The sequence below is a fragment of the Chiloscyllium plagiosum genome, chromosome 4 (genome assembly GCF_004010195.1).
Source record: "Chiloscyllium plagiosum isolate BGI_BamShark_2017 chromosome 4, ASM401019v2, whole genome shotgun sequence".
Classification (NCBI taxonomy): domain Eukaryota; kingdom Metazoa; phylum Chordata; class Chondrichthyes; order Orectolobiformes; family Hemiscylliidae; genus Chiloscyllium; species Chiloscyllium plagiosum.
This window is the reverse complement of record NC_057713.1, coordinates 14,494,158-14,520,191: the sequence shown is the minus strand read 5'-3', so window position 1 is coordinate 14,520,191 and position 26,034 is coordinate 14,494,158. Positions and strand designations below refer to the sequence as shown.

The following is a 26,034-nucleotide window of genomic DNA, read 5'->3' as shown; positions in this document are numbered from 1 at the left end:
ATCAATGCTGTTGCAAAATCTGATTTTATCCTATCCCATGTTTAGAAGACTGTATTGAGAAGATGTGACAAGCAGCTTATATTTCTAAGTTGGAATACTCAGAGGATACTGGCAGGTCCCATTATCCAAAGACTGAAGGAAACTTTGGCTTCTATGACACTGAATGAGCTGTACCAGTTTTAAGTCATTCTGTTTGGTGTGAAGAATGCGCCAGCCACATTTCAAAGACGAACCAATAATGTCATTTCAGGATTACCCAATTGTGTGGTGCACATTGACAATCTGGTGATTTTTAGTCACACATGTCACATGTGGAGCATCGATCAGAATTACTGATTCACTTAGGGAGGCAGGCTTGGTGATATACCAGGCTAAGAATGAATTTGCAAAAACCCAAGTCATATTCTTAGGTCAGGTATGGCACATGGACAAATGGTCCCATGGGATATGACAACAAAGGATTTTGGAGAGATCCCAAACCATTGACAAAGTAGGAAGTATTAGGATTCCTGAGACTGAGTGGTTTCTATCAAAAGTTCTTAGTGAATTTTGGAAGTGTTGCTCCCTGACTGACTTGTTGAAGAAGTAAGAAAATTTCAATAGATGGAGGAATGTCAGAAGGCATTTGACTACCCAACAGCTGTATTCACCACTGTCCCAGTGTTAGCCACAACTAACTACACAAAGTCATTCAAGGTGGCTATTGATGTGAGTGATGTGGGTGTTGATACTGTACCCTTGCAAGATGACAATGAGAAGATAGAAAGACCTATTGTATATTTTTCCAAAAAGCTGAGTATTCATCAACAGAAACATTCCACAACTGAGAAGGAGACTTTGAATTTTTAATAGGTGTTGCAACATTTCAACATTTATGTTGCCAGTAATATGTCTGAGACAATTTTATATACTACTCATAACCCTTTAAAGAATTTTGAAAATTTTAAGGATAAAAATTACCAATTATTTAGATGGATCTTATTATTGCAGCCTTTGAATTTGAAAATTATAAGTGCGGCAGGACTATAGAATGTATTTGGTGATGTGTTGTCATGACGGGTGATGAAGGGAGCCGAAGGCGTTTGGTGGTGTAAGAAATAGATTGAAATGGACTGTAGTATTGAGTTTTTGCATATTTAGAGTCAATGTGACATAATATATATATACTGAAGAGTAATAGTGTTTGGGGTGTCACGGTGGCTCAGTGGTTAGCACTATTGCCTCACAGCACCAGGGACCCAGGTTTGATTCCAGCTTCGGGTGGAGTTTGCACATTCTCCCCATGTCTGCATGGGTTTCCTCTGGGTGCTCCAGTTTCCTCCCACAGTCCAAAGATGTGCAGGTCAGATGCACAAAGTGTTAGGTGTATTAGACAGAGGGAAATGGGTCTGCGTGGGGTACTCTTCAGAGGGTCAGTGTTGACTTGTTGGGCCAAAGGGTCTGTTTCCACACTGTAGGGAATCTAATCTAAAGATTTTTAAAAATGAAACCATCTTTGTGCATTGATGGTTTTTTTTTAAGGGGGCAAATGTGACTATATTTTGGCTTTAAGAGGTATACTTTGTCCTTTTTGTTATGACGAGATCTCGAGTCAGAAGTACCAAGCTGTCTTCTCCAAGCAAATAAAGTAAGGGGCTTGTGAAGCTTTGGGTTTTTTGTAAAGTTGGAACAAAAGAAGCAGCACGAAGGGATTGGGTTCAGCTCCCACAGAATCAGGATCTTAGTTTAACTTTCTATAGTTGTTGAGGTTTGGAAGCTGCTGTACATCTCACCCTGCTATAGCAAAATGCTTGAGTTTCTTGCTCTCAGATTTTTTTTGATGTTTCTTTCCTCCTGGACTGGAAAATTAAATGTGAGACAATCTGTTTTAATGAATTTGCCTTTACCAAGGGTGTGTTTAAAGGATATTGCTATGTTGGAGCAGTTGTCAAATAATATATTATTCTATTAAGTGTTCCAGTAGAGTTAAGTTACTCCAATTCTTCTCTTCTTTGCTTTAAGCCTGGTAACTTGCATCCAGGACACATCATCTTCCATTTGCCTTTAAAAATTAGAAAAGGCTAAGATCTATGCTATTTTCTTAATATTTTTAGTGGGTTTGGTGCGGCCCATAACAAATAGACATATCAAATTGGTAGTTTCCAATCCTTGGTACTGCTCCAGAATCCAAAGAATTTTGGAAAAGTACAACCAATGTATCTACTACCTCTGTGACTACCTCTTCTGGAATCTTGGTTGCAAGCCATCAAGGGCCAGGGGACCTATTAGCCTTTAGCTTCATTAGTTTGTCAATTACTATTCTTTAGTGATGATGGTGGTACTTAACTCATCCACCATTGCACCATGTATGTTCCACTGCAAAAACTGATGCAAAGTATCTGTTTAATTCCTCTGCCATTCCAATCTTCCATATAACTGTCTCCCCAGATTCTAAGGGACCTATGCTCACTTTGATCTCTCTTTTCATTTTTATATAGTTAAAAAAGCTCTAAAAAGCTCTAGTTTCCCCCTGTTGTTTATTTGCTTTGCCTTTATTATCTTTCTAATCCTCTTTAATAGTTTCTGAATTTATCTCAGTCTTTGGGGCTATCACTGACATTAGTGTCTTTATATGCTTTCTTTCAACTTATTACTTTCCTTCTTTCCACATGATACATTGCACACACTTGCAACTCTTTGCTTTCTCTTCTGACAGGGGAATACTATGCAAAGATCTAGGGAGAGGCAGAAAGCCAAATTCTGGGATCAAGTTAGCCACTTTGTTAGAAAGTGACAGTAAGATGGCTTACTGGGAAGGAAATCTTCTTCCAGGAGGTAGCAGACATTAGCAGTAACAGGTGGTGGAAATGTAAGCCTTTTGGGCAAAGGTGCTTTATAGACTCTCCTGTATTGACTGTCAAACAAACCGACCCAAATCGTAACCAGAAATGGATGGGATCATTTCAAGCTGCAAACCAGTTGCCACTTTGTTTTGAGCTTAATCACACTCATTTCCTTTCTGGCCATTAAAAGTTTGGTTAATATTGCAACATATATTCTAGAATGTTCTGCAGAAAAGAATGAACATATAATGTGGCATATTCATAAATCTGTATACTCTGGCAATGTAATATATATTTGCTTTAAGACAGAGTCTATTCTATCTGTTAAGAGAAGATAAGATGAATAATTGAAGTAAAAGAAAGTGCGAGAAAATTGATAAAGAAAAGGGTTGTGAGTTTGGGATTGTGTTGTTCTAGTAAAGAATCAACATAGAGACAAAGGCTTCCTTCTGTGGTGTGAGCTTCAACAGTTGTAAAATTTTTGGATAATTTCCCAATGATTTTTCAGGAGACATGATGAAATTTTTAGCAAAGATAATTTAGTGTATTGCTAACCTTCACAGAAAGAAAATCAGTTCCATACCAATCAACTTAAATAAAAACCTTTTCCACAGCAATAATATGATGTCAGAGGCCTGGAGAGGCTGAAGGTCAGATTTTTGTTCCTCAATGAACAGAAAATCTAATCAATACAATCAATCTGATTGAACAGTAGCCTCTAGTAGTCCCAGCAAAACTAGAACTCTGTACTTGGATGCTGCTGAGTCTGCAAAGATGGGAACAGCGATTGTTGAAGAATCCTGGATAAAGGTATTTCCTGGGCTTTAAGAGCATGAAGGGACTAGGCAAACTAAAGAGTGATGTGTGAGGGGTTGGGTGGTGGGTTCTGAAGGCTAAGTGGGGAAAAACAAAGAGTGGGGGACGGAAGTGTGCCCCCAATGTGCAAAGTATACCCAGAAACAGCTTTTTCAATATAGTTGTAAAGAAACAGCCTAATTAAACAGGATTAATTAGTACGATTAATTGGGCAATTATGGCCTCAAAGATCTCATGACAGGCAGCCAAGGGGATGCTTATCTGGATTATGGGAAATATGGGGAGCGGGTTGGAGTGGACAGGAAGGTGGTAGATCAATCACCCAACATACTTTACGTATCCTTCTGCTGAAAACATGTCCAGCTGCAGGCCGTAAACCAATACCTTGAGGAAGATCTTTTACTGTCCTTTCATTCCATATATTTCTAGGTTTGGAATGTACTTGCTGAAAGTGCAGTAGAGGCAGGTTCATGTGAGGCATTCAAGACAGCATTGGATGGTTATTTAAATTGAAACAATGTGCAGGTTTATGGGAAAATAACAGAAGTTTGTGGCACTAAGTCAAAATGTTCAGAAAGCCAGTGTATACACGATGGGCTGCATGGTGTTCCTTCTACATCATAACAATTCTCTGTTTCTGTGATTCAGGAGTGCATTTTAAATAAATAAGAAATGGAGATGTAGATAATGGATAAGGCCAAAGACTGAGTATTCTGTGGATATAAAATTTTGCATTCATAAGAACATATTGCAGGTAATAATGAACAATCGAAATTATAGGAACATAATGAAAAATAATAAATATTGTACTCACAGTTGTACAGTTAGAAGAGTGGTTGGAAGGCTGAACAGAAGATAGTTGATACAACATTTTACACACAATGATTATACAGGTCATGACTGTGCAGATACTTGATGCCAGTGGGCGTAATTTGACATAAGGTAAAGCAAAGGCCCATGAAATTAAGAAAACGTAATTCAACAAGGAAACCTGCAGAAGAAGTACACTTGTATTAGCTTTTCACATTGTAGTGATGCAAAACTAATTTTGGGATGAGAAACAAGTTAATTGGAGATCCTTTTGAGAAGAGAAGCCACAAGAACATTCTCTCAGCAAGGTGGTTATGCATATAGTAAGCCTGGACTAGAGGCAGGGACATTAAGTCAGAATATGTTGTCAAAATATCAGTAAACCTATTGGAATTTGCTGTTATTTATGCACCAATGGTATGGGTGATAAATAGATACACTATTTAATATGACTATCCAAAAGTTTTTTGTTTCAGTTGTGTTGCTCATCATTAGCTTTTCAAAGTAGACAATTTTTTTCTTCCTAAATATTCAATGTTGTCAAGTACAGGCATATAGCAAAAATAATAGATTTGTTACGTATTTGTAATCTAGGGATATAAATTCAAATCGTACCATAGCAGCTAGGAAAGTTAATTTCCTAGATAATTTTTAATTAAGTTAAAATGTGGAATAAAGAGCTATGATGATAAATAGTGATGATGAAACTCTTGAATTTGTTGTAAAAGTCCATTGAGACCACTTTAAGGAAGAAAATCTGTTATCCTTTTCCATTCTACCTATATTTAAGAACATATGACTAGGAGAAAGTAATTTGATCTATTTTAATAATGCGCTAATTGGCTAATCATCGCATCTAGTACTGAAAATTAACTATCACAAGTGTGGAGGTTCATTCTTTCAGGTTTTGAATATTTTGTTAAATGATTTTGAATATTACAATTTAGTTTCATTTTACTTTCTCTTTTTCATTGACTTCTTTCCCTCCTTTTATTTCACTTTCTGTGCCTGATTTGACATTGATTTCAACCCTACTAATTCATCTTTCATGTTAATTCTTCCAATATTTATTTTCTAATCCTTAAATTAGTTACGGAAATAACTTGCGGAGTATTCGCCTCATCAGGTTCCAGATGTTTTGACTTTCTTGCAGCACCATTATTGGCTTTCTGTTTCAGAAACTTTTTCTTTTGTAGAGCAGAAGGTACACAAACAGATCTAATCATTGGCAGATATGATTAGGTAGATGTCTTTCCAGAGCAAATACTGGTGCTACATTTTAGCTCCAATTCTTGGCCAGTAAAGTCCCAAAGTGGGTAAACAGAACTAACAAATCACTCTACTATACAAAGAAAATTTCTGCAGTGCAATCATGGCATTTGTTAAAACATTAGGTGTGAGGTAGTGAGATTAGCGATGGATTGCTGTAGCAAAAAGAAACAGCGTAGGCAGGATGTACAAAATGGCCACCCTTTGAACTGAGAAAATTTACAATTCCATGTACTATTTAATTTGATATTTTACTAATTTTGTAGTAAAGTGGAAACATATCAATCTAATGTCAGTTTTGTGGGGCATAAATGACTAGGAAATGATTAGGCTCTTGAATGGCACAGAGGAATGTAAAAGCCATATACACGTTGTTCTGTTTTTACACTAACCTCTTTTAATGTAATCCAAATGATGTAAAAGGATACAATTTTGATTATGTGCAGCTCTAAGATCCACCAAGCCATAACTTGCAGTTTGTGGAAAGTCTCCATAAATTTCAGAAACAGCACGGTTAGTCGATCAATTACGAGATGCCATTTATTATTTTTGTCCTCTAAATAGGATAGAAGAAAACTGTTTCATTAAATATATGAACAATGTAAAGCAGCCATGTCAGTTTACCAATTACTTTTATCTCAAACCACATAATATTTGAATGAAAGTTCTCTTACAAAAACTCAGTTAGGAACTTGCCAAAAGAGAAGAAAAATTGGAGAAAGAACCATTATGGATGTTATTAGGGAGCCTTAAATTGAGAACTCTCTCTCTATATTGATCTGGGGAATAGTTTATGGTATTTGATACCCCAAAGTAGTGTACAGAATGGAAACAAAAATAACATTCTTACAATAACAAAACTGTAGCCTTCAATTTCTTTTGGGTCAGATGCACACATTTCATATGCCAGCTGGTAACTACATGTGACTTCTGAAACTTCCAGTCCCAGCTCAGACCATCAGCTTCTATCATAGTTTGATCAGGATTAATTGACCAGGTTGATAACGGATCTCAAGAAAAGGACTTTGTGAAATGTCTATGAGAAGACTTTGTTTTAGAATAGCTTATAGTAGAGTCCACAAGGGGACAGGCAATTCTGGATTTGATGTGTTATGAGGTAGCTTTAATTAGGAAGCTTAATGTGAGGGAACAACGATAGGGCAGTGACCACAATATGATAGAATTGCATGCAGTTTGTGAGGTAGAAGCTGGAATCAGATGTAACGGTATTGTAACTGAGTAAATGTAACTAGAAAGACATCAGGGAGGAGCTGGCCAGAGTGGATTGGAAGGGCAGCCTAGCAGAGAAGATAGTAGAGTACCAATGGCAGATGTTTCTGGAGGTAATTCAGAAGGCACAGCAGAAATTTATCCCAAGAACAAGTGATCGAGGAAACCTTGGCTGACAAGGAAAATCAGGGACAGCATAAAAGCAAAAGAAAAAGTATATAATGTGGTGAAGACTAGTGGGAAGCCAGAAGACTGGGAAGCCTTTTAAATCCAGTGCAGGACAATGAAGAAAAGCGGAAATAAGAGCGGAGAAGATGAAATGAGAGTAAGCTAGCTAGTGATGTAAGATTGCAAGAAATTTTTTGGATATGTAAAAGGTGAGAAAGAGGCAAATGTGGACATCAGACTATTGTAAAATGAGGTTGGAGAAGTAGTAATGGAAAACAAAGAAATGGCAGAGGAACTGAATAGAAACTTTGTATGTCCTCACAGTGGAATATATCAGTAGCATACCAGGACTTCAAGAGAATCAGGGGACAGAAGTGAGTGTAGTGCCATCACTAAGGAGATTGTGCTGGGGAAGCTGGAAGATCTGAAAGTGGATAAATGTTGTGAAGGAGACAGCTGAGGAAATTGTGAAGGCATTGGTCGTGATCTTTCAGGAATCACTGGAGTCAGGAATAGCTCCAGTCGACTGAAAAAATAGTGAATACAACACCATTGTTTAAGAAGGGAGGGAGGCCAAAGATGGGAAATTAAAAGCTGTTTGGCCTGACCTCTGTTGTTGGTAGGATTTTACGGTCCAATATGAAGGATAAGATTGCAGAGTACTCAGACGTGCATGGTTTAATGGGACGGCGTCAGCATAGCTTCATCAAAGGACGGTCAGACCTGACAAATCTTCTTAGAATTCTTTGAGGAGGTAATAATCAAGTTTGCCAAAGGAGAGTCATTGGACCTGATCTATTTGGATTTCTCAAGGCTTTTGACAAATTGCCATATAGGAGGCTGATAAATAAGATAAGAGTCCATGGTTTTAGGTGCAAAGTACTAGTATTGGTAGAAGATTAGCTGACTGACAGGAGGCACAGAGTGGGGATAAGTAGGTCGTATTCAAGGTGGCAGCTGATGACTAGTGGAGTTCCACAGAGGTCAGTGTTGGGATCACAACCATTCATGTTATACAGTAATGATCTAGACAAAGGAACTGTTATTGAAAGGTTTGCTGATAACACAAAAATAGGTGGAGGGATAGGCAGTGTTGAGACAAAGACGAGGCTGCAGAAAGTTGTGGACACACTAGGAGACTGGGCCAAGAAGTGGCAGATGGAACACAATGTGAGCAAGTGTACTTTCGTTGGAAGAAAAGAGGCTTATTTTCTAAATGGGAAAGTGCTTTGGAAATCTGCGCTAAAACAGGACTTAGAGTTCCAGTTCAGGATTCTCTTAAAATTAACATACAGGTTCGGTTGGTAGTTAGGAAAGCAATGTTAACATTCATTTCAAGAGGATTAGAATACAAGGGCAGGATGTACTGAAGAGACTGTACAAGGCTCTGGTCAGACCATATTTGTAATATTATGAACAGTTTAGGGTCTCTAGTTAAGTTCATAGCTTAATTAAGGGGGGGTAGATATAGGACTGATGTTAGGGGTAGGTTCTTCACTCAGCGAGTCGTTAGTTCATGGAATGCCCTGCCAGTAACAGTGGTGGACTCTCCCTCTTTATGGGCATTTAAGAGGGCATTGGATAGGTATATGGAGGATAGTGGGTTAGTGTAGTTTAGGTGGGCTTGGATCGGCGCAACATCGAGGGCCCAAGGGCCTGTACTGCGCTGTATTCTTCTATGTTCTATGTTCTATGTTCTATGTTCTATGTTCTATGAAGGATTATTAGTCTTGGAGGGAATACAGAGGAGGGTCACAAGAATGATGCCAGGAATGAAGGGCTTGTCATATGAGGAGCAGTTGAAGGTCTGTCCTTAATGGATTTTAGATCATTGAAACTTACAGAATACTGAGAGGCCTGGATAAAGTGGATATTGATATGTTTCCAATAGTACAAACTCAGGACACAGCCTCAGACCTAAAGGACCACCCTTTAGAACTGAGATGAAGAGGCATTTCTTTAGCCAGACAGTGGTGAATTTTGCGAACCATTGCCACAGAAGGCTGTGGAGGCAAATGGCAAAGCAGACTCTGGTCCAATGGCCTAATTTGGCTCCCACATCTTATAGACTTATGGTCCTCACAAACCTTTTGTGGACTTGCATTTGAAGCATCAGGGAATTTATTTAACAAGGACTATAAAAGGATATTGGAATTTTTTTATGAAGGTATTTTTTGGTAGTCACATGTCTTAAATAATGAGTCACGTGATGATTGTTTACTTGGAGGTGCATGTCTAGGTTTATGACTATCAAGTTTTCATGTTAGCTTTGGATATAGTTCAAAGTTTGTGCAAAGATTTGTAGCTCGGGTGCTCGTTGTTGTGGTTCTGTTCGCCGAGCTGGAAGTTTTTGTTGCAAACGTTTCGTCCCCTGGCTTCACAGGAGGCTCCCAAGCACTGATGATGTCGCCTAGCCAGGGGACGAAACGTTTGCAACAAAAACTTGGATATAGTTTGCAGAAGTTGAGTGAGTTGTTGTGGTGCAGAACTAGTATCCCTATCACTGGACAAGAAGGTCTGTGTTCAAGTCTAACTTGTTCTGGCAATGTCTTGTAACACATTTGAAGACATAAATTGAAAATATCTTTGGAGTAGTTTGTAGTCAGCCTGTCAAACAAAGGGAGGCCAGGTCTCAGATGTTTGAAAAAACCTTTTTGTTGTGAATCCAGCATGAAACCTGATTGTTGTTTTGAAGAGCAATTGGGAAGACTTCTCAACATTGCATTTCCTAAGCAGTCTGTGGGTTGCAAAGTATTCGTTCAGTGACATCTTTTTTTGTGCATTAGCACATTAGGCTGACGGACATATGAACATATCAAACATTACCCTTTATTGTTTTCAAGAACTGAGACTTACTGGACAAAAGTGATTCTTATTTAAACAAAGTAAATTTCTGCAGAGAAATCTATTTCTTTCCCTTTATCTGATGTGTGTGTGTCAGTTGTAACAATACCAATTAACTAACAATGTATCAGAATCTGAACTTATTTATGAACAGATTCAACAGGAATAGCTGCTAAGAGTCTTTTCAAGCTACTTGGAGATCAAAGAATGCTGTTGTACCTCAACAAAAAAGATAACTGAAAAATAAATCACCTGTGGGGTCTTCGTATTCTTCGTTGTCTTCTTCACCTTCCTCTGGCTGTTTACCCTCCACTCTTTCCTCTTTTTGAGCACTGGTATTAATGTTCATCATACCAATGTCTGGAAGACTTCCATCCTGATTTACTAACCTGTTGGCATGTTATTAAGCCAGTTAGTAACACTTTAACCAGCATGTTGTGCCCCTATTAATAGGTGCAGACATTTCTCATCACAGAATTACAACCATTTTATGATATCATTTGACATAAGTCTTTCCATATGATCATGTCTATATCAGAAAGTTAGAATTTTAGAATAACTGATTTATGAAACAACTATCAAAAGCAGGTGCATATTAAACATGGTGCTTCAATTCACAGCCTGCAGTTTGTTGTTTTTATGAGTCATGCTTAAACTTGACATTTTCCATGGGGAGAAAACTGTCAGAGTTTAAGTTGAGAACATGAAATGATAACATATGAGAGCAAGCATTTCATGTCTTTGGAAGACTTACGCATTCTGGCGATTTGATATGTATTGCTTGATTCTGTACAGAGTAATTCACATAGGAAGAAAAAGAGGATGAGTACAGAGACCTTATGGAAGAAAATCATTTAAATAAGAGATTTGCATCAAGCCAGACAAAGTTTATTATCTTTAATACTTTGTTAACTGTTTGTCTCTGCATTGTATTCTTTTGGCACAACAGCATTTTCTGCAATAAAGCAACATGCATTCCTGATTAGGATAGTACATGCAACATTCATAATTAATTGCTTATTTTACAAAACATATCACATTCAAATATTAATGGTCATTCCATCTTTTAGAAATGCTTAAAATTATGATGCCTTCAATTTATTTTGGAGATGCATTCAAAAGTTAACATTTGCTTCTGCTTGCTTTGTTGGAAGCAAATTAAAACTAAAAAAAACTTCCTATCCATTTGTAGTTGTGTTTGCATATCTTACAAAGTGAAAAATGCATTTGCATGCTTTGGAAAATATGGATCATGCATTTTCTCTATAAATGTTACATGATAGCATAGTGATTTAATATTTACACGTAACAAATTTCCTTGCAAACACTAAGAATAAGTGCTTATGGATGATCTATATTGGCAAGGTGTATTGGTAATCAAGATATTTTACAATAATCACTCATTTTAATGATGAATTGAATGTGAGCACCAGATTAGCAAGCACATGGAAGATGGCAATATATATTCCATTAGTCTCCATCTCATTAACTGATTGTAAAACGATGGTGCAATACAGGTTTAAGATTTTGAGCAACAGATGTAGAAGAATTATGACGAAAATCATATTTAAGCAGCCTACAGTAATAATCTGAAATTCAATGGCTATGAAGTCAGTTGATGTGGAAACAATCAATGAATTCAAAAGGAAATAGGACAGGTATTCAAAGGAAATAGACTTACAGATTTATGGGAGCTGACTGTGGGAGTGGCACTGACTGCTCCATGAGAGCCAACATTAACCTAATAGACCACTTTCTGTGCAGTATATAACTCTAAAGTCTGAACTTTTGAAGAGTCGAGTGGCTATATAAATTTTAAGAGATGATGGGCTGAATTCCTATTCCCCTATCCTCAACTCCTCCCAGCATTCCTCCTCCCCTACTCTATTTGCTTATTTAGGAAAATGTTGCATGTAGCAAGCCTATATCCTACACCCCACCTGGATGGCTCTATTGGGGGGTGGGGGGTAGGCATCTCATAGCTCCCATGATTTTCACAGAGTCTGACAAGCTTCTTCATGACACATCATTCACTCTTTCAGAAGAGTCTTCATGAACTATGTTTTGGATTCAGGAAAATTTTAAAAGCTAAGTTCAAAAGCATTTTTATTCATGCTTCCCATGCCCTCTCAATGTTAACTATGTGCCACCTCCACTACCCTTTAATGCATCCATGTCAACACATGATCCTTCCATGCTAATTCATCCAATGTGCACAAGGAACTAAACCAAGGAACCATATAGCAACAATGATATTTATAAAAATGTCAAGAAAAATAATCCATTCATAATTCTTTGGCATCAACTGGTGTTCCTAGAAGCCTACCTAACCATCAATTAAACAGACCATTAAAGTATCAATGTCAGGAGCTTTAAGTGCACCATACTGTTTAATACAGTGAAAACAAATATTGCAACATTGACAAAAAACATCACAGAAAAAAATCTTATCATAACTACATAAATGTGGCGGTCAAGAAAAGTAAATACATCTGCCCACTCGAATAAACATTCAGGAGTCTTGGCTCTCAGCAAAGAATGCATAATTTTTAATGGTTTTTGTCTCATTCTCAATAGTTTTATACATGCAAATATGATTATAGGGCTCCATTATATTGGATGAATGGAGAAAGAAGGTTCATGAGTTGGAGTGGTGTCTTGGCAGGGACGAGGTGGGGGGGGGGAGGGTTGCAGAGGGTACAGAGGCATGAGCTGGCATTGAGCTAATGTGGGGCAATGATGCATGGAGATAGCCTGGGATTGGATGAGAAAGTTAGGGCGAGATAGCCAAAAATGTAACCAAACAAATGGAACAAAGTTCCAGAGAGATGAAGCAGGCATCTTAACATCCTGCTTCAGACCTTATCTGCTGCTATGGCTGTATATGGGGTCAGCGGACCTGACTCTGACCCACATCTACCATTCTGGGGTACAGATATTGCCACTGTCTTCTACCAAGTGACTGTGTTCAACCAAGAAATTTCCCAATTCCAGGGATCCACCACAGTAGCGAAATACCACTGTTACTGCTATTCTGTGTAGGTTTCTCTTTTAAAATGTGATACATAAAATTCTCAAACAAATGCTGTTAAAGGTTGTTAGGCTTTTATTAACAGTGAGTCATTGTGGAGTTGGAAGCAAAGCATATCCTGAATTCACATTCAGAAGCAACTTTGGTTTTGTGAAGGAAGGGCAAGATTTCAATGCATTAGCACAACAGTTGTTCTGGATTTCTTTGATTTGAATTGCCAACCAACAGCTACTTCTCATAGAATCCCTACAATGTGGAAGCAGGCTATTCAGTCTATTAAGTCTGCACTGACACTCTGAAGACTATCTCACCCAGACCCATGCCCAAATTCTGCATTTCACATGGCTAATTCACTTAACCTACAGATCCATGAGCACTATGGGGAATTTAGCATGGTAAATCCACCTAACCTGGAAGTCGTTGGACTGTGGGAGGAAACTGTAGCACCCTGATGAAACCCATGCAGATAGAACATGCAACTTGATACTGATCGTCACCTGAGAATGGAATTGAACCCAAATTACTAGTTCTGTGCTAACCACTGAGCCATATGTTGCTGTGTTGTTGTCAAGTTTTCTCATGTAAACTTTTACTTCCTCAACTCCCCTCTTAGTCTTCTACCTCTTAACTTAAATTATGTCCTCTGGTTACTGCCCCCTCTACTAATGGGAAAAAAAGCCTTCCTAATCACCCTATCAATGTACCTCATAATCTTATAAATCTCTATGAGGTCACCTCTCAATTTTTGTTGCTCAAGGATAACAATCCCAGCTTCTCCAATTTTTATTTATAACTCAGACTCTCCAGCTCAGCAGCATCCTGGCAAATATCCTCTGCACCCTCTCTAGTGCAATCTAGTGAGGTGACAGAAATGCACTCAGCATTCCAGATCTGACCTTACCAATATTTTCTGCAGTTCCAGTGAAACCTTCCTAATCTTGCATTCTATGCCTCAGCTGATGAAGGTAAGTATCCCATATATCTTCTTAACCACTTTGTCCTACAGTTTATAGTACAATTCAATGTTTAATTAGCCCTTGTCAACTGCATTGCCTCATATATATGTGACAATTAGATTGACAACCACATTTAAAAAATGCCCCATCACAAAAAAAACCTATTTCCATTTAAATTGTTTCTGTTGAATTTGAGTATTGCTGAGAAAAGACGTTTTATTGAAATTTTCCATTTTGGAGTCATCAGGATAATTTGCAAGAATACTAATACAGCAGAATACTAATATTTATAATGCATGAGAGGAGAGTGCTGATTGGTTGACAAGTGAACCTCTAATTTGTAGAGGCATTGCAATGGAGAATTCAACCATTAGTACTGATTGACAGTGACTGCCAGGCTTTATTAAAACTTGAGACCAAGCAGATTGACTCTGATTGGTCAGGGCATTCAGCAGTGAAATTGCTGTTACCAGTTTTGCTGAGATGAAATGGGTGCAATTTATGTTCCTTCTATCTGTTAGGTCTTAAAATTAAGCCCTAGGAAAGTGGGACTAACCTTATGTAAAAAATAAAAATTCCAGGTCAGCAATTATTTAAGCCACTTTTATGGATTCATTGCACACATGTTATGTGGTTCACTGTATATTACCAGTTGTTTTGAGAGTTACAATGGACAAGTAACTAATCTGAGAAGTGAATAATTCGAATATATGTCAAGATAGCTTGGTTTCAGTTGTTGTCAAGAATTAATTCTACTTCAAGAATTTTTTCTGCAGGAAGATCCATTTGATTGTCAATTCTTATTTGATATGCTTTTAAATATGTATCTCCCTTAAAGGTGCTAAATAAATTAACAGTTTATTGCCATTAGAGTTATTTGTTATTTGTTTATTTTTTAAATACTGTATTTCAAAATAAATGAGTTATGTTTTGAAATTCAAATATGATATTGGTTTGTGGATTTAAGCATAAACAAAACACCATAGACAAGTTCTGATGTCAAAGTACAACTGTTTTAGTAATGTACAGAAGTTAGAAAATACTAACTAGGCAAGATATTAATATCTGAAAACATACTAGTCATATTGTTGATAATTATTTGAAGTGTCAGTGGGAGAACACTTTAGGGCCAGTGATCATAATTCTATTAGCTTTAAAATAGTTACAGAAAAAGATAGAATTGATCTAAAAGTTAAAGTTCTAAATTGGAGTAAGGCCAATTTTGATGATATTAGGCAGTAACTTTCAAAAGTTGATTAGGAGAGGCTATTTGCAAGTAAAGGAACAGTTGGAAAATGAGAGGCCTTCAGAAATGGGATAACAAGAGAACAGAGACATATGTTCCTGGTAGTGTTAAGGAAAAGGCTGGTAGGTGTAGGTAATGATGGATGCTGCGAGAAATTGAGGGTAAAGCGCTGCTTCATCTGGAAGGTGTATTTGGGCCCTTGAGAACTGACGAGGGAGAAAGATCTAAGGAAGGGTCACTTGATCCGAAAGGTTATCTCTGATTTCTCTCCACAGATGCTGCCAGACATGCTGAGCTTTTCCTGCAATTTATATTTCTGACTGTGATTTACAGATTCTACAGTTCTTTTGGTTTTCAATACAGAAATTAAGGCTCTGGTCAAGGAAAAGGAGGAGGCATATGTCAGGTATAGACAGCTGGGATTGAGCAAATCCTTAAAGGAGTATAAAGGCAATAGGAATAATCAGGAGGGAAATCAGGAGGGCAAAAAGGATACATGAGATAGCTTTGGCAAATAACGCTAAGGAGAATCCAAAGAGATTTGATAAATACATTAATGGTAAAAGTGTAACTAGGGAGGCAATGCAGCCCCTTTAACATCAATAATGCCATATATGTGAGGATCAGCAGGAGATGTATTAGATACCAGATGAGCATTTCATGTCAATATTTGCTGTGAAGAAGGACATGGAAGCTAGGGAACTTGGGAAAATAAATCATGATATGTTAAAAGTGTTCATTTTATGGAAGAGGAGGTGCTGGACATTTTAAAACACATAAATCTGGATAAATCCCTGGGACCTGATCAGGTATATCTTCGGACATTGTGGGAAGCCAGGGAAGAGATTGCTGGGACCCTTGCTGAGATACTTGTATCATCAATAGCCACAGGTGAGGTGCTGGAAGACTGGAGGTTGGCTAATGTGGTTTCATTATTTAAGAAAAGTGGGAAGGAGAAGCCAGGATCAATTGACCAGTAAGCCTGATGTAATTGGTGGTTAAGTTGTTGGAAGGGAGTCTGAGAGACAGGATTTACATGCATTTGAAAAGACAAGGACTGATTAGAAACAGTCAAAATGGCTTTGTACATGGGAAATTGTGTACTTGGGAAATTGTGTACATGGGAAACCACCAACTTCATTGAGATTTTTTGAAAATACAAATAGGCTCGAAGGTAGGAGACAGAGGATGGTGATGGAAGGTTGCTTTTTGGACTGGTGGCCTATGACCAGCAGTGTGCCACTACTGGGTCCACTGCTCTCTGTCATTTATATAAATGATTTGGATATAAATATAGGAATTATGGCCAGTAAGTTTGCAGATGACACCAAAATTGATGGTACAGTTGACAGTGAAGAGGGCTATCTCAAAGTACAATGGCACTTTGATCAGATGGGCAAAGGCTCAATGATGGTAGATGGAGTTTAATTTAGATAAATGTGAGGTTCTGCATTTTTGCTAAGGCAAATCAGAGCAGGAGTTATACAGTTAATGGTAGGGCTTTGTGGAGTGTTGCCGAACGAAGAGACCTCGGAATGTAGATGCATAGTTCCTTGAAAATGGAGTCACAGATAGACAGGGTATGAAGTAGGTGTTTGGCATGCTTGCCTTCATTGGTCAGTCCACTGAATATAGGAGTTGGGTTGTCATGTTATAGCTGTACAGGATATTGGTTAGGCCACTTTTGGAATATTGTATTCAATCCTGGTTTCCCTGGTTTACAAGAATGTTGCCAGGATTGGAGAGTTCGAGCTATGAGAGAGGCTGAATAGGTGGGGTGTCGGAAGCTGAGGGGTGACCTTACAGAAATTTCTAAAATCATAATGGGCATGGATAGGGTGTATAGCCAAGTTCCTGTTCCTAGGGTAAGGGAGTCCAAAACAAGAGGCCATAGGTTTAAGATGAGAGGGTAAAGATTTAAAAAGAAGCTGAATGCAATTTTTTCACATGGATAGTGGTGCATGCGTGGAACAAACTGCCAGAGGAAGTGGTGGAGGCAGGTAGAAATTTGACAGTTAAAAGGCATCTGGATAGGTACATGAATAGGAAGGGTTTAAAGGACATGGGCTAAATGCTGGCAAATGGGGCTAGATCAGTTTAGGATATATGTTTGGTATGGACGAATTGGACCAAAGAGTCTGCTTCTGTGTTGTATAACTCTATGACTCTCTGACTCTAAGTGGAACAGTTAAAAACAAAATAATTTATCTGTCAGTAGAAGTCCAAAGATCAAGATACTCAAGATTCCCTGAAATGTGTTCAAGTAACATTTGCCACTGGCTAATGAAACTCTGAAATCCAGCAAATTATAACTTGAAACTGGGAGCGCCATAAATCATCAGGAAACTGTTATTTTGTTTGTCAGTTAGTCAGTCATTTGTATAAAAACTCAGCACTGGTTAACATTGACCATTTATAAGACCAGACAATTAGTCATATGTAATTTAAATTTACAAGTTATGCTGCAAGTTAATAAGATAAAACTTTTAGGAGAAAATACTACACACAAAATACCCGAGTTACTGTTAAAACTTCACACACATCTTATGATTTGTATACTTAGGATGCAATTAAAAATATGTTGCAAATAATTGGGATTCTACTGCAAAAACAATTCCAAAATAAGAATGATTTGCATGCTACAACTAAAGGCAAATTCAAAATCGTGTAATAAAACTTTGTGATAACTAATGGAAAGCACAATAGTACCCACCTATTTACTAACAGATAAACGCGCCCATTAACTTTGGCATGGCTGGAAAATGGAGTAATGTCAAGCACATAAATAGACAAAGAGAGAAAGAAAGAAAAGAAGAAATAAGAAACCACTAAAAATTGTCACAATTAGCCAATACACCATAAGGTTAGATGATTAGTAAGCTTAAAGTTACTACAGAAGCGATGAAAAATAATAAATATTAACAAAGATAAGGCAGGGTACAATTTTAATACTAATATTGAGGGAATGGTCGCATAATGGAATAGTATTGATCGAGATGTCTAGACTAATGATCCAGGGACATGAGTTCAAATCTCACTGTAGTAGTCAAGGAATTTAAATTCAGTTAATTAAATAGATCTGGAACAACTGCTAATTGGGAACACACAATTTCTGGATTGTCACAAGAGGCAATCTGCTTGACTTCCATTCAGTAAGACAATATTTTTAATCATTTCTTTCTGAATATAAACCTTGATAACACCCTAAATGTAGTCAATTTCTTAAGCTCCAGAAATAGTTGAATCTATAAGCTATTTCAGTACAGCTACAGAAGTAAAAGGTTTCCCAAACTAAAAGTAGGGCAAATCCAATCTGGATATTCACTGCTTATCTACCAACACTCAACCATCAGTAAAATGATCGATAGAATCATCCACAGTATTAGTTAGTGATACTTACCTGGCTAACAATGCTTAGTTTGGGTTCCATCAGGATTACTCCACTCCATATTTGATTATAACTTTGAGCAAAAATATTAATTATAGGGGTGAGGTGACAGTGACTGTTCTTGACATAAGGCAGCATTTGATTAAATATGGCATCAAGGAATCATAGCAAAATTGAGAACAATGAGAATTGGGGCAAACGTCACCATTGGCAGAGCAATAACTAATAGAAAGAAAGCTGGTTGTAGTTGTTGGAAACCAACCTTCTTAGTTCCAGGTCATTACGCAAGAATTCCACAGGACAGTGTCCTACACTCAACCATTCATAGCTCCTTCATCAATGACCTTTCCTCTATTAAATGGTCAAAAACGGAAACATTTGACAAGATTGCAAAGTTCCAAGTGCCATTTGCAAATCCTTAGAGAATTAAGCAGACTGTAGCTGGTTGCAGCAAAACCTGGACAACATTCAGACTTTAACTAATAAGTGGAAGTATAATTCCTGCTACCAAAATAATGACTGTCACCAATGAGTTTTTTTTTAACCTTTTCTTGACCTTAATTGGTCTTCCTTCACTGAATTTCTTACATATACATGCTGGCTAAAAAAGCAGCTCTTAGACAGAATGTTCTGTGATGAATGGTTTACTTTACAAATCCTTTTTGACATTTACATGCCACAAATCAGGAATGCAATGAAGTGCTGTCTACTTGCCTGGATAAGTACAGTTCCAACAATTCTAGAAACTTGATATCCATCTAGAGCAGCACACAATCCACCACCCTAAATATTCACTCTCTTCACCATCTACATTTTTCCCATCTACGAGATGCACACCCATAATTTATCAAAGTTCCTTTGAAAGTATCTTCCAAAACCACAACCTGTAGCAGCCAGAAGAACAAGGGCAGCCTTTGAACTGAGTGGCTTACTAGGCCAGTTTAGGTAGCAGTTAAGAGTCAACAATATTCCTGAGAGTCTGGAGTCACAGATATACCAGACTAGGTAGGCATGGCCGATTCCCTTCCCTAAAGGACCTTAATGAACTGGATCTTTTTACAATAGCAATGATAATTATCATCAATCGATTTCAATTCCAGATTTATTAAATTAATTCATATTTCATTTGCTACTATGGTGGCATATGAAACCATGTCTCCAAAGCAGTAGTCTAATGATTAGAAGTTCAGTAATATTACCAAGGCAGCAGCATCTCTCCCAATCTGTGTATAATTCTTTGGTTATAAATGGTGATTATTAACATTTTCTACTGATTACTCATTGTGTCACCCTTCACATGCATGGGTGGAACCACAGAAAATCACCCTGCCCTTTCTTTTGTTGAGGAATGTGATGTAATTTGTAGGAATTATGAAATAAGTATCGAAAGTAGTGACACCAAAATAAATTATGATTCACCAACTGAGTGTAATTACGTACAAAATTGTCATCATATTGATGCTGAGTTACACTGAAAAATTTAAAATGCTAAGATTACATAAAAGAATGTGAACAATCAATAATGCTTCTAGCCTAATATAGGATCCTGAAACAATTGGGGTCAATTTTAATACAACCAAGCAGGTGGACTGTTATGAGGCATTTTTTTGAACATTCAAACCCCACTTTACTTGCACTAGTTTCTATTTTAACCTATTGCAGCAGCAGCATTCTGAAGGTGGATGAAGCTCCTACTTAAAACAGTTAGAATCACACCAAATGTAACAAATTGTCGAATGGTTAGAGCACAGGGGGCAGCAATTTATTCCAACAGATCAGTGTTGGCTGTTTGGAAGAGCAGCTCACCTAATCCCACTCTTCTGCCTTTTTCTTGCATTTGCAAATATGCTAATGTTTGCTTTTCATAAAACTATCCAATTTGCTTTCAAGGCATTGAATGAATCTGCCTTGGTCACAATCTCAGTCAGCGCATTTCAGATCCTGACCATTCTACTGTTTTTTTCACATTCTACTGTTTCTTTCTTTGCTGATCATTTTAAATTGATGAACACTGTTTCTACACTTTTTTTCCCAATGGGAGTAGTTTCTCCCTCTTTGTTGTTGGCTTCTGTCAGTCCAGATCATCATATAATCATCACCAGAGTTCTCTTCATCACTGACTGTGTGCATGATTGACATGTCATAACTTGGTCTATGTTGGTTTCTGTTTCATTGTAATGTAGTACCATTCTCAGTTATGACTTTGTACAATCTGGGTTGGTTGCATTTTTAGAAACTTTTGCGCATATCCAGATAACTGTGACTGGACTTTTGACTCACTCCCTTTATCCAGTGTGGAGCCATAGTAGTTCTTTACCTGCTCATTTGACATGCAACTCTTTCATTCTCCTCTGTCATTGAGGAAGAACGTCCTTTTTTTTAGAATGGTTAGGCAGGTTGTTAGGCAAGGTCATTTTGACTCGCATTCTGAAGACTAGTCATGAAGACTGGTAATCTTTTGTGCTGAATGTTTCTGAAATAATTGATTAATCGAATTGAATCATTCTTGGGATGTAATATGGCATAACTTTTGAGATTGCACTTTTTGTAAAAATTTATAGCTCAGGTTGTTAGTTTGCTCACTGAGCTGGAAGGTATGTTCTCAGATGTTTTGTCACAATGCTAGGTAACATCATCAATGAGCCTCCATTGAAGTGCTGGCGTACTGTCCCACTTCCTATTTATGTGGCTTGGTCTGTTGTGGTGGGTGATATCACTTCTGGTTCTTTTTCTGAGGGGTTAGTAAATGTGGTCCAAATCGATTTGTGTGTTGATGGAGTTCCGGTTCGAATGCCAGACCTTTAGGAATTCCCATGTGTGTCTTTGTTTAGCCTGTCCCAGGATGGAAGTATTGTCCCAATCGAACTGGGATCCCTCGTTGTCTGTGTGTAAGGATACTAGTGATAGTTGGCCGTGTCTTTTGGTGGCTAGTTGGTGCTTGAGCATCCTGGTGGCTAGCTTCTTGCTAGTCTGTCCAATGTAATGTTTGTTGCAGTCCTTGCAGATACATATAAATCATATATAGCATTTGTTCTGCTGGTTGTTGGTACAGGGTCCTTTAGAATCATCAAGAGTTGTTTCACTGTATTGGTAGGTTTGTCGGCTACCATGATGCCAAGGGGCTGAAGTAGTCTGGTCATCATCTCTGAGATGTCTTCAATGTATGGTAGTGTGGCCCGGGTCTCTGGGCATGTTGCGTCTTCTTGTTTCGGTTTGTTGTTTAAGAATCGGCGGACCATGCTTATTGGGTGCCCGTTGTTCTTGAATACGGTGTATAGATGTTTCTCTTCGGCATCTCATATTTCCTGGGTGCTGTAGTGTGTTGTGAATCATTTATATAATGTCCTGATGCAGTTCCATTTGTGGGTGTTGGGGTGATTGCACCATGCAGTTGAGTATCTGGTTTGCGTGCGTTGCTTTCCTGTAGACTCTGAACCTTTAAGATCATAGATTATGTCAAATCCATTTGGGAACACCTGGGTGAAATTGCTGGCTTATTCAATTTTATCAAGCCTGGTATGTTCCATAAAAGTAGGTTTGATTTGAATGTCAAGAGTTGTGGCTATCCTGAAATCTGTGTATACTGTTAGTCCTGCTACTGTTAGTCCTGCTGGACCTTCAGTATCTCCTTGGCAGAAGACTCCAAAAATCCCTGCTGTGCTTATGAATTGGCATGCATGGAATTAGTGATCTGTTATATGCTGTAAGATAGTTTCTTGTACCATGGAATGAAATTTCTTTAAATACTTTTAGAACGCAGAGTAGCAATATTTTGCAACAGCTCCTGTGTCGATTTTGACTTAGGGTGTATCTGCCTACCTTTTAGAGACATACAGAAATAACAGCCAGAAAAGCTTCTGACTGTCTTATACTGTTGACACTGTATGTGAAGTTAACAATATGGAAAGCTTAGCCATCTTCTGAGGTATCTATTTCATTCTGTTGATTTTGCAATTCATTGATGCTTTCGTTGGTGCAAGCATAACACTGTTGTACTGTTTTATTAGTCACCTGTGTCTAGCTTGGTTTTTGAAAACAAATTTTTTTTTTTTTACAAATGTTTGCTGAAATGTCTTTTGCTGCCAAATAGTTTGCTGATGTAAAGAAATGTAAGAAAAACCTTGGGTAGGTGTGGTAAACCACATGTATGACAGACCTTGCTGGTTTGGTGCACTTTGCTGACCATAGCAATAGAGTTGTCTGCACAGACAGATGTAACTGATGTTGGCTTGCTATGACAGCTTCATGCTAGCATAAACACAATGGCCCTTTTCCTTGGTCAGAAAAGTTTGCTAAAGTATGATGTGGTGGTGATTAATGATTCTATTGGTCTCTTTGCAAATTCTTCTTTGGAGAAATAACACTCATGCCCTTTGCTGCAGCATCTCTCAACAAACTTGTCAATAGACTTCTGCGGTGTGTGTCTATGACATGAGTTGAAGTCTGTTAAGCAGAAGTTGATTTGTACTTTTTGATGATATTCAAGTACTAATGGATTTTTCTTCTTTTAAAAAGAATCATCCTTGAAAAGACTGGATATAGTTATTCTGCAAAATCACTCTTTGCTAATAGCAAGTAACATTATCATAGATCTCCTCTTTGAATAATTTTTTGCTTAAATTTGTGAATGAAAGCGACAATGTGATTAAATAGGTGTCATTCAGGGGCACTCACTGCCCAGTCCATAACTAAATGTTTGCCTTCCATTTCTTGTGAAAGGTTGTTTGCTTTATTTTAAATTGAAGTAGAGTGTGGGTTTTGTTTGTTCCTGTCTTGTTTGTTTTGCTGTTAATTCCTTTTTTTAACTTTTGTTGCTTCTACATTATTTTAATTTTTATTGCTGTAGCTCTTTTCATGACTGTTGATGCCTGAGGAAATCTTTAGAAATAAAGTAATAGATTCCAGACAGTATAGGACAATTGTACCAAATGATGAGTGATGATACCATATTTCAGTTCAGAGGCGAAGACTGTAGTGCTGGAAAAGCACAGCTAGTCAGGCAGCATCCGAGGAGCAGGACAGTAAACGTTTCAAGCATAAGCTCTTCATCAGGAATGAGGGGGTGGCCCAAGGGGGCTGAGAGATAAATGGGAGGGGGGTGGGGCGGGGGGAAGGTAGCTGTGAGTGCGATAGGCAGATGAAGGTGGGGGTGAAGGTGATCAGTCAGAGAGGAGAGTGGAACAGAGGTGAGAAGGAAGATGGACAGGTAGGACAGTTCAAGAGGGCAGTGCCAAGTTGGAAGGTTGGATCTGGGATAAGGTGGAGAGAGGGGAAATGAGGAAACTGGTGAAATCCACATTGATCCATGTGGTTGGACGGTCCCAAGGCGGAAGATGAAGTGTTCTTTCTCTAGGCATGGGCTGGCTAGAGTTTGGCGGTGGAGGAGGCCCATGTTCTTGGTGGAGTGGGAGAGGGAGTTAAAGAGTTCAGCCACAGAGTGGTGGGGTTGTTTAGTATATATGTTCTGGAGATGTTCTCTGAAGCATTCTGCAAATTGGGGTCCTGTCTCCCCAATGTAGAGGAGATCACATCGAGAGCAACAGACAGAATAGATGACATGTACAGGTAAATCTCTGTCAGATGTGGAAGGATCCTTTGGGGCCTTGGATGGATGCGTAGGCACAGGTTTTGCACTTTTTCCGGTGGCAAGAGAAGGTATCCAGAGTGGAGGGTGGTTTGGTGGGGGTGGGGATCTAACAAGAGAGTCGCGGAGGGAATTGTCTCTCCGGAATGCAGGAAGGGTGGGGTGGGAAATATATCCCTGGTCTATTTGTAGGTGCCGGAAATGGTGGAGGATGATGCCATGTATCCAGAGGTTGGTGGGGTGGAAGGTGAGGACTGGGGTGGGTTCTGTCCTTGTTGTGATTGGAGGGGTGGAGTTCAAGAACGGATGTGCGGGAAGTGGAGGAGATGCGCTGGACGGCATCATCAACCAGGTGGAAGGGGAAATTGTGGTCTTTGAAGAAGGAGGACATCTGGGATGTTCTATGGTGGAACTGGTCCTCCTGGGAGTAGATGCGGCAGAGGCGGAAGAATTGGGAATAAGGGATAGCGTTTTTACAGGAGGCAGGGTGTGGGGAGGTGTCATCCAGGTAGTTGTGGGAGTTGGTGGGTTTGTGGGCACCGCTTCCACCTCTTGACCCCCAGGGAAAGCGTCACTTCCGTTGGTGACATCACCCATGATCCCATAACCACATCCATAGATAGTCTCCGTTCCCACTCCCAGCTCTAGTCCCAAACCAGGTCCTAGATCCCGGCTCTGCCGTATTTTTACCATCCCCCCAGACCGCTCCCCCCCCACCTCACTGAAGATGAACAATCAGTCCTCAGTAAAGGCTTCACCTTCATCCCCTAGACTCGCAGATCAATGATTTAAATACACAGCGCGAAATAGAATGTTTCTTCCATGCATGTAAACCCACCGTCTCCCACAGCTACTTGGACTACACCTCCTCCCACCCTGCCTCCTGTAAACACGCTATCCCATATTCTCAATTCCTCCGCCTCCACCACATTTACTCCCAGGAAGACTAATTCAACCATAGAACATCCCAGATGGCCTGCTTCTTCAAAGACCCCAATTTCCCCTCCCATATGGGCGACAATGCCCTCCAGCATATCTTTCCATTTCCCACACCTCCGCCCTTGAACGCCACTCGTCCAATCGCAACAAGGACAGAACGCCCCCAGTCCTCACCTTCCACCCCACCAACCTCCAGATACATTGCTTCATCCTCTACCATTTCTGGTACCTACAAACAGACCCTGCTACCAGGGACATATTTCCCTTCCCACCCCTATCTGTGTTTCAGAGAGACTATTCCCTCCACGATTCCCTTGTTAGGGCCACACCCCCCCCACCAATCCACTTTCCCCTGCCACGGCAAGAAGTGCAAAACTGTGCCCACACCGTCCCTCTCACCTCCATCCAAGGCCACAAAGGATCCTTCCACATCTGACAGACATTTACCGTACTTCCACAGGCGTCATCTACTGTGTCCGTTGCTCTCAATGTGGTCTCCTCTACATTGGGGATACAGGATGCCAACTTGCGGAACACTTCAGAGAACATCTCCGGGACACATTTACTAAACAACTCCACCATCCTTTGGCTGAAACTCTAACACCCCTTCCCACTATGTCAAGGACATGCAAGTCCTGGGCCTCCTCCACTGCCAAACTCTACCCTGCGATGACTGGAGAAAGAACGCTTTATCTTCTGCCTTGGGATCCTCCAACCACATGGGATCAATGTGAATTTCACCAGTTTCCCCATTTTATCTCCCCCATCCAATCCCAATTCCAACTTGGCACCGCCCTCTTGAACTGTCCTACCTGTCTATCTTCCTTCACACCTATCCGCTCCACCCTCCTCTCTGACCGATCACCTTCACCCCCACCTTCATCTACCTCTCGCAATCCCAGCTACCACCCCCCCCCCCCCCCCCCCCCCC

At 39.2% G+C, this 26,034-nt stretch overlaps 1 protein-coding gene across 1 annotated transcript in view; it reads right to left on the bottom strand.

Moving 5' to 3' along the window:
* Positions 1-26,034, bottom strand: part of LOC122548766 (piezo-type mechanosensitive ion channel component 2) — a 746,345-nt gene that overhangs the window by 185,302 nt on the left and 535,009 nt on the right. Inside the window, exons 18-22 of the mRNA XM_043687533.1 lie at positions 17,906-17,947; positions 10,714-10,746; positions 10,212-10,348; positions 6,110-6,273; positions 4,453-4,629 (exon numbers count right to left, since the gene is read on the bottom strand). Of these exons, the coding sequence (XP_043543468.1) occupies positions 4,453-4,629; positions 6,110-6,273; positions 10,212-10,348; positions 10,714-10,746; positions 17,906-17,947 (553 nt within the window). The remainder of the gene's footprint in view (positions 1-4,452; positions 4,630-6,109; positions 6,274-10,211; positions 10,349-10,713; positions 10,747-17,905; positions 17,948-26,034) is intronic.